The 9,698-nt window shown below is 39.5% G+C and overlaps 1 protein-coding gene across 2 annotated transcripts in view; it reads right to left on the bottom strand.

Moving 5' to 3' along the window:
- Positions 1-1,826: 1,826 nt before the first annotated feature.
- Positions 1,827-9,698, bottom strand: part of FHIP2A (FHF complex subunit HOOK interacting protein 2A) — a 33,536-nt gene continuing 25,664 nt past the window's right edge. For both annotated transcript variants that reach the window (XM_065843256.2, XM_065843257.2), the window contains 3 exons: positions 7,332-7,472; positions 6,169-6,272; positions 1,827-6,075 (listed from right to left, as the gene is read on the bottom strand). In XM_065843256.2, coding sequence (XP_065699328.1) covers positions 5,970-6,075; positions 6,169-6,272; positions 7,332-7,472 — 351 coding nt within the window. In that variant the 3' untranslated portion in view covers positions 1,827-5,969. The remainder of the gene's footprint in view (positions 6,076-6,168; positions 6,273-7,331; positions 7,473-9,698) is intronic.

Below are 9,698 nucleotides of genomic sequence, written 5' to 3'. Positions count from 1 at the left end.
TCACTTTAGAGTACGGTGAGGTTCACCTTTTTTGAAAATTAAGACGGTTAAGAACACGCTTTTCTTCATGCTCCTACAGCCCAGCACTGCAATGGGATCCTTCCTTTCACATCTTCCTATTTTTCAGTATGTAAAATGTCTTTCCAGAGGGAGGAGACACACACAAATCTCTACTGAGTTACAATGAGCAGAAAGGTAAAGGTAGATATATCTACTTCATCAAAGTTAGAAGATACCGACAAAGTTGTCGATTCCACACCACTATTCTAGCAGATTTCATACCACCAGCAGCGATTTGATGAAAAATAGTATTCTAGTAAGATCAATTTAAATAGCCTGGTAAGAGACCACGTTCCAAGATGCATCTTTTTATCCCCATGGATCTGACTCCAAAGACAATGCCAGCAACTGCTTCAAAAATTTAACTTCTTACATTTTATTTCTTTTTTGGCATTCCCAAGAATCTTACGACACCTGAAAACTTTAATCCACCACATGCTCTTCACTTGAGTCCCAAATTGCTCTTCAGTTCTCTTTCTTATCCTTCGAAGGGAGTCTCAGTGGATAAAGGATGTCCCGGGAACATGTGGGTTTAGGCTGAAAGGGCTCATGCGAGTTGTGACAGATTCACTTCTCTGAGCGTTATTGTTATTGCACTTTAATCCAATTAGATCGCATACCAAACTGGCAAAATCCTTAAGGCTTCAACAGCACTGGTTCTGCTAATACCTGAAGGTTAACGAATTCGGTAGATCCTGCACTATTTGTATCTACATTGAGACTGAGAATCTGTAAAATGAGTTAACAAATATGAAGTAGGGACCACACACTGATAATACTCTGGTCTTTTTCCAGTAGAATGTAGAGCCCCAAAATCTTGTGTCAGGATGCAATTGCCATAAGATTATCATGCTTCAATAATCCAGTCATTTCAGGGATATCAAAGTAAGAGAAAAGTACAAGAAGATATAAAATGTGCAATTTTGATACATCTTCCTCACTGCTTGAGGAAGCAAAAAGTCCCTAAATCTCAAAATGCTTCAAGCAAGGCACAGCAAATAAATGATTTGGGGTGGGAGATGACAATCTCTGAGACCCAAGAGGAGGAGGTAAGATGCTGAGAGCTGTTAAAAAAGCTGTCAAGTGTATCATCTTGCTGTAGCTCTCTTGTAAAAGATGCAAGAGCACTTGCAGCTGCTAAATACTGAGAAGGAGAAACAGCTTAACATCCAAGTGGAGCCCTCAGAGGGAATCTTACAGTGCAATGAAATTTTTGAAAAGCTGAGGGAAACTTCAAGGACATCAAAACTAGATGAGATACTAAGAAAAGATACCCAACAAATACAATTTTAAAATATATAAAAGCATATGTATAAAAGCATTCCTCAAAGGGCCTGAAGGAAGAAACGATGCTTACTCACGTACATGACATTTCTATCCAATTCAATAAACTCATGTTGTGACTGACACACTCTGCGCTCAAATGCAATAGAAAACCAAGGTCTTGATGAGCTGCAGTCTTGACAGATATCAGGGTTTTCGGGAAGATCAGACGTGAATCTGTGTTGAGGTGACTCAAGTCTGGCCATTTCCTTTTGCTCCCACTGTTCATGGGCCAGAACGAGCTGATTCACTCCCAGCCCCCGCAGTGTCCTGCAGCTCCGTTCAGGAATGAGGTTTATCCCAGCAGATGCTGCAGTGACAAACTCACAGTAAATGAAAGGACTTGAGGATCAAAGGCATGATGGAAAATGTTAACACATTTTCTGTCTCAAGGTCGTCCGTACAAAACTTATTATGGATTCTGTAATAACAGAAGCAGTGGCTTCATTGAAATTAATTTATTTTGAGAATATCCCTTTTAATCCTCCATGCATTTTTTTGCACAAAAAGTTGGAATTTATCACAACCTCCTTCATAAAACTTATTATTGTATGTCTGGTAATGTGGCTGTTTCAACAATTCCTCATTGGAAATCCCAAACCCACGAAACCTTGGCAACGCTCTCAGTAAGTGACCTACACAAAGTTTAATAGAAAAAATTTACTGAATATCCTCTGTTTAATGTAAACAAGGCAGGAGGCAAAACAAGGATATAGATTTTATATAGTTACACTATTTTACAGGGCACAGAAAGTATTGAGGATCATGGTTTGAAAACCCTGCATGGTACGCAATATCAGATATGGATTTTCCATTTAGCCCCAAGTCTACGACATAATCCTTCAATTTTACCTATTCACTTTGGTTTAGTATTTCTTTCAACAAGACAAATAGCACTAGTAAAACATCATTTGTGAAATTACACAGCAGGTTATGGTAGAAATTACCATGCATTTACAAAGCCATTCCATGATTATTTGTGCCCTGTAAAATCAAGTGCAACAATCCTTACACTAATTGTAGTGTAAGTAAGCTTGGGATTCTGGTCCTTATATATATATATGTATATATATACATAGGTGATGTACAACAAGACTCAAGCTGTGTATCAAATCACAGCTTTTATATTGCACAGACAAATACATAGTAAGAACATTACACAGACGGGATCTGATTACCAAGAATATTACAATCATATGAGAAACTAAGGACAAACTTGTTCTACCAGAGTTAGCACATGGCTTATTACAAAATTTTCTATACTGGAGTCTAAATCAAATACATACTGTAAATGGAAAAGAAGTAAAAAATGTGTCTATTTACACACATGTGCATCAGGGTTAAAATGTGGTTTGGATCTGCTTTTTGAAACAAAAAAAAATACTCTAGTATTACCTCTCAAGTATTTCAATCTAATACTAATGGTCGTATTCTCTAAGGTGATAAGCACTTGCATTTCCCACCGACATCTGGGGGACATGCATATGCTGTGAACTTCAGGCCACGTCTTTTCTCAGGGTCCATTTCTGGGTAATAAATAACCACATACAAACACGCACACAGAAACAAAACAGGCACCTCAATGACATGCATAGATTGGAAAGGTGAAAACATGGACCTGAACTAACTTCTAACCTTTTTGAAAAAAAGTGCATGAAAAGTATAACCACAAAAAAAAATAATTGAGTTCCATCTCTGAGGGAAGATTAAATCACTTTTACAAAAATAAAGGTCATTGTCATCATGTACGGTAATTAAGGGCTTGTCGGCAGCGCTCACAAAAGCCATTTAGGCCACAGCAACTTGGAGCAATTGCTTCACTTCCATCAGGATGGGTCCATGTCTTATCAACTAAATAACATTTAGTTTGCAAGAACATCAGCAGTGTTGCTGGAGACCAAACAATAGCATGCTGAATTTTAGAGTGTTTATAGCTATATCTACCTATTTTTTCTCATGGACAAGCATGAAGAAATTATATTTGCAGCTCAGTAGACTGTTTTCTGTTAAATAGCATAGAGGTTGCAGCAGTCCTTCCAGCAGCTGATCGATACAAGTCCTCAGTGTCACAAGCTCAGGTATCACTGAAAACAACGACAAGAGCCGTGATGTTACTGCTTTCATTTGAGATCAGGCATCTCTTGAACGGCTTTATAAATTGTTTTATTACTTGGAATGCTCTTGCAAATTTCGTTTAATATTTATCTCGCTTTTGTTTATAGCAGTAATATCACTTCCAGTTTCCACTGAAATTGAGACATTAGAAGTATTCTGGAACATACATTAAAAAAAAATAAATAATAAAGATAGAAAATTTGAGGAAAAAGTAATGAAACTCAAGCAAAACCATCAAAGACCCAAATTCAGGAAAGCATCAGCATTTGTGCTCAACAGTTTAACTTTGTTCATGTAAGAATTTGTGAATTAGGAATAAAATTATTGAAATGAAGCTTATGTTTAACTGCTTTGCTGAACTTGGACCTTATTTATAATAAATGTATGTCTTCAACATCCTCTGCATAGACAGTTACATGTTCTAAACTACGTGTCAGGTATGTCACATTAACAAAGCTTCTAATATAGACTGACTGCAATACATATCGCTAAAAATTATTTGCTACTTTCAAGTTACGTTTCTAAAGAACAAAAATGAAGGAAGTGTCACTTTTTAAACTTTATCCTACTATGTTACTTTGACCTGAAAACACTTTAGGGCTAAATTTTGCAAAAAAACAAAAGAGGTGATGAAGTAAAACATTCTTTTGTTTGCCAGATAAATGCAACGCTTTGTGCAAAAGCCTCACAGTATAGGGAGCCAGTGAATACAAGTTTTACCTGCCAAAATATTTCCCAGGTTCCAGAACTGCTCTCTCCAGCTGAACCTGTACTGGAAGCTTTTACAGCAGGACCCTCTTCACTGCTGTGATAGGAATAAATGTAGTCCATTAACTGTGACACTGTTCTAATTAATCTGCTAACTTAAAAGGCTTCTCAACAACCAGGTTCCATAAATATTAAAACAAAAAATAGAACCCTCAAAGGCATGGATTCAGAGCAGAATCTGTTTCACGTAAATCCAGAAAAATTCTAGTGACCAAGTAAATTAGTCCATATTTGTGTATGAGCAATCACATCTGAAATGGGCATTAGCGGTGCAAATGGGATGGTAGGAAAGACAAACTAATACAATATAAACACAAGGAGCTCAACTCCACCTTGCCTGCCTACACTATGATATTTATAGGAGGGGAAAGAGGGACCACACACCTGTGTGGAGAGCAGGACAGGTCTCTCACCCAAGTCCCTCAGTGTCACCTGAAGGTTAAAGCCCGGACGCCTGAACCTGCGGTGCAGAGGTGGCACTGGGGAAGCGCAGGCTGCAGCACCCGTCATGCTGGAGAAACAGAAGCAAAGCACTCTGAAGTCCGAACACTTGCAATGCAAACGCCTGCCCTGGCTGATAGTATTCATAGTGAAAAAGATTCACTGAGAGACATTTCTGCATCCCAGCACTAGGAAAAAAAGGTGTAAATTTTGGTCCTATATATGGTATCAACACTTCAACTGAATTGGCATCAGTCAATCTTTTGCTGAGCACTACTGCAATGGTTAGATAAGCAATCAAAACATTTCAAAAAATGACAGAATGTTTATGCTGCCAGTTTTCAAGGCACAAAAGATTCTTAAGCCAATTCAGGCTAAATATAAATTTAAAAGAAATTAAAAATACTGTTTCAACAACAACTACTAATGACCTACAATTAACTTCCCTGTAAAGGTGACATGAGCCAAAGCAACTAGAGTTCACAGGCAGAAACCTAAAGCAAATCTAGTTACACAGATGACCTGAAGAGCAATCACTTGGAATGACACAGACAAACATACCAGAAACACGTACACTTCAGATATATTTGTTACGGTTGTGATGCTGAATCAGGATTAATTCCATTAGTATTGATTTTATACTGATACATCTCCTGGAGTAATCCATTGGGGAATTAGTCTCAGAGTTGTCCTTAAGATTCACCAAAACAAATATGATCCCTCATTAATATATCCCACTGCTTATGAATTGGTGGATTTTTTTAACCTCTTCATTTTTAATAACGTACATTGCAACTATAGTTGTGATTTCCTTTCATGTATCCAACTGAAAAGAAAAGGAATTAAGACATAAAAATGTTAGAAAATTAATTTGCTTTTTAAAAGTAACATGGTCACAAAAAGCAAATTGGCGTGTGTGAGCCCCAGAACATACAAAAGACCCAACTCTCTAAACACTGTCATTATAACAGAATAACCAAGGTCTGATGTCTGTGGTTCTTCATGCAGCTTTTGCAGCTCTTCACACAATGGCTAGAAATGCTATGTATTGGTTTATCCCCAAACGACTTCGATCATATTCTAGGTCCATTTGAATCCCTCTCTATTGCGATGTCAACACCTGGTGAGAGTAACTTCTCTTCCAATTCTGCCAAACGTCAACCGACACTTTGCCAGGAGGCATCACCTCCTTTTCTCTAGGTGTTGTCAATAGTCTGAAACAGGCTGGGTGGTTTTACAGCCTGGCTACTCATCAAGGCTGCTCATGGTGTAGACGAGGCATGATACTTCACAAAGGCAATGGCTGCCAGCTCTTTGCAGAATTCTTCCAGCACAATCACGCCCTCTAGTAACGTCATGTGGTCAATGCTGAGAAAGAGAAAAAAAATGAGCAGAGAATCAAGACTGGCACACAGAAAAACCAGCCGTGAGTCTTGGAGAATATGCAGTGTATTTACTCACATGGGCCCTTCTGGCTCCAGGCCCAAAAGGCGTTTTCTGACCAGCAGAAGTTTGGGAGTGAAATCTGGGATGCGCTGGATTCTAACCATGAGGTCCCCAACGACCTGTGAAGCACAATGTCAACACACAAAGTTAACACCTTCAAAGTGTGCGCGGTAGCAAGGTGAACTGGCAGCCTCCAGTGCCCAGGATGCAGAGTCACTTCAGTATCCTCACAGGCTCACAAAACAACACACAGAGTATGTGCTCTGCCCCAAAAAAGGGTGAGTGGGTGCAGAAAGTAAAGAGATCCAGATGGGCAGGAACTCTTGAGCCTTCCTAGCTGTTGCCACAAATGGTATTACTTATTTTAATTATGCCAACAATTAATTTGTCCTAATAAATGTTGATGCAGGCAATTGACCAGTAAATTCCTGGGTTTCGGGAAAGCACAAAGGGAGAGAGTGAAGATTATATTTTGAAATGGGGAGAACTGCTGGGAAAAAGGGAGCTAAGCCCTCCGTTAGTACTGGGCAAGGACCATTAATAGGCTTCCCACCAGCTTAATAACAGCTGGTGCGTGGGGCAGGGAAGGGATCTCTGACTGAGAAGCCGCAGTGTGACAGGCACCCAGCCAGCACTTCTAGGATGCAGCTCTGTCAGGAAGAGATGGAATCTGAGAGGGAAAGGAAGGAAAGGGACTCTCAAAAAATCCAGGACATCAGCATCAAAAACAGAAAAAAAAAAACCAAAGGATGAACAGAGATACATGTCACGGCACAGAATACTCTGGAGTGTCCTTTGCGTGTGTGTAAACCTCGTGCAAACCTGCACTTGGCCTGTTCTTACAGCACTACCTGACATTGCCTGCAAGTGACAACGATGTGACCTAATCCAGTTTAAAGCAACATCATTGCCTGAGCGGTGATTTTGCATATACACAATGAAACTAAGCAAACGAGCAACTTTCAAGACACACAGAATGAAAATAAATGCTGGGAAATACATTTTCCAATGTTTTTGGTAGAAAATCCATAATTCTGATGTTCAAATCAGAGCATAAGTATCTATGTTCAGTGATAAGCCATTCGCCAACTTAAACTAGTCAGCAACAACCACCACTGACTACAAAGTTAGTAAATATATTACTGCCATATGTAAATATTAACTGTGTGTTTACTCACCCTGACAATGACAGAGAAGAGAGACCTGCAGCCAGACGCCAGGTTTACGTAAGGATCCAATAGGTATTCGTGTATATGAGGATGGGGAAATAAGGACAGTTTGGACAACACTGACGTAACTTGTAAATTTACATCATAGGGCTGCAAAGAAAGGAAACAAAGAGCTCAGTTACTTCATGCTGGCTTCTTTTCATCAAGCCAGTGTTTATTTAACTACTAGAACCGTATGCACAGGGATATGAATATATAAAAAGTTAGATTAGAAGACAAGCCCAAAACCTCTGATTTCCACAACAGGAGTGATGTGAATATGACAGTTAGTCATTAAATGCTATTATCTCTGTAACTGCTACAACCACTTGAACCTATTGCACAGTTGTCTACTGTAGGATAAGTCCTCTTCCTGTAAGATACTTCTTCAGCTCAGTAACTAAACAAATAGCACAAAATCAGCCTAGATTAAACATCTGCTTGCTTCTCTTGGATAACAGTGAAGGGCATGAGCTCAGACAATTGAGACAGACAAATTCATGTTTACAACTAATATGGCATTTCTCTTCTCCTCTCCTACTTGCTTTTTTCTTGGAGAGAACCATTGCAGAAGGCCTGGTCATCTTGTGGCAGCATCCTATGGGAGATGAGATAGTCCTGAGAAGGCAGCATGAAATTCTGAGCTGCTTCTCTACCTCCTTCCCTAATCAACCACGTGGGAAAGGCAACACTGTCAGATGCTAGAAGACGCTAATCAGTCATAAGGAAAAAAATAGTACCTAACTTTCTAGGAAAAAAATAGTGACTAGCTTCAAGGATTTTACTATTCTAGTGAGAAACTCCATAAAAGCAAGTATTTTCACCATAGTTTCTTTGTGTTCCGAGTACTTTTTTTTTCCATCTTTGATTTTCTCATCACAGTGAAAACAAGCTGACATTTTAACTCAGCCCCAAACTTGCGAACTAGGGGAATTTCCTTCCAGTGGTGGAACAGATGACGCTGACAAGAGATGGGCAGACATTCCCCTTGTACACACCTATGCCAGTCTGAAGATGTTACTGACACCCAGATGGTTTAACTTAATCTTGTTTATTTTACCTGAAGTGGATTACAGGGCCCTCACTCGATCCCTTTGACTGCACACCAGCAGTAACATCCTCAGTGGCATAATCACATCTAGAAGAGGATGATTTCTTGGCCTCAAATTATCATCTTAATGCTCACAAGTTAGCATCCTGCTGAAGAATCAGAGAACAGATTCTTCCCTTTTCCAGACTGTAAGATTTGGAAGAATTCAGCTTCAGATTAAGAAAGATACATTTAGATGGGTCTACATGTCTTTAAGCTCGCATTAGCCTACTCAACAAGGATCTGACACTTCATACACTTGCCTACATGCAACCATCTCATGTCATCTCAGGCGCTCAAGAGCATCTGCTGGTCTCTTGATGGTTCCACAGAGGGTGGATCCTGCAAGATCTCTGTTGTAACCACAAGCTTGCGGGAATATCTTGAGCACCACCAAAATGGCAACAGGTAGCTCAGGCAACCGAGTCGAGCTTTCAGTCAATAGAGTCAAGGAAGCTGAGACGGTGATTCACTTCACAGTAAAACAGATTTGTTTTTCAGTCTAACACCTCCAGAGACAGCCGGGGCTCTTCTGACAAAATTTCCACTGACTAGAGGTGGGCACCTAACTAATATTTAGGTACCTCACTCCTGAATTCATCACCACACACTGTTGCATTGCAAAGGGAGTTGTCTTACAGATCTTTTGAAGTGAAAGCACATATTTCTCCCAGTCAGTAGCAGTTATTTCTGCACTTGGTATTCCAGCAATAGATTCATTCCAATCTAACCAACGAAGCTCTCAGACCCCGGATCGGAGATGTTAAAGGTAATAGAGATCACTACATTTTGAGTTATTGTAAAAAAGTTACTCTGCAGACACAGACACAAATTCCTTCCATAAATCCATTCCACTGTCTACCTAGCTGAACTGTAGAAGGTTTTTAAAGTTGTCTGAGTCAGTCAATTCATTAGGAAGCTTTGAAGCCATGAGCATTATTTGGTTTTCACAAGAAGAGAAGGAAAGCAACTAGTAAGACGTGCTGCGCTGTTCAGACAGATTGCTGTTGTGATTTGAACTAATTGAGACCATTAAGGAAAGCTGCTTCTTCACATAGAGCTTTTATTGCTGTCCATATGTCAGCAGACTCAGTTAGACAGCCTTACATCAGATAACATCCTAAAAATTTCTCTGTAACTAAAAAGGTTTAAAACCAGCGAAGTTTGCAGTTCAGAAAATTCTTACAAAATTCTTATGAAACATTCAGCTCCATGGAAGTGACATTGAAGTTCACTGAAATGTGGCA

The sequence above is a fragment of the Patagioenas fasciata genome, chromosome 8, assembly GCF_037038585.1.
Source record: "Patagioenas fasciata isolate bPatFas1 chromosome 8, bPatFas1.hap1, whole genome shotgun sequence".
Taxonomy (NCBI): domain Eukaryota; kingdom Metazoa; phylum Chordata; class Aves; order Columbiformes; family Columbidae; genus Patagioenas; species Patagioenas fasciata.
The sequence above is the reverse complement of the archived record's forward strand: the minus strand, read 5'-3'. Positions and strand labels throughout refer to the sequence as shown.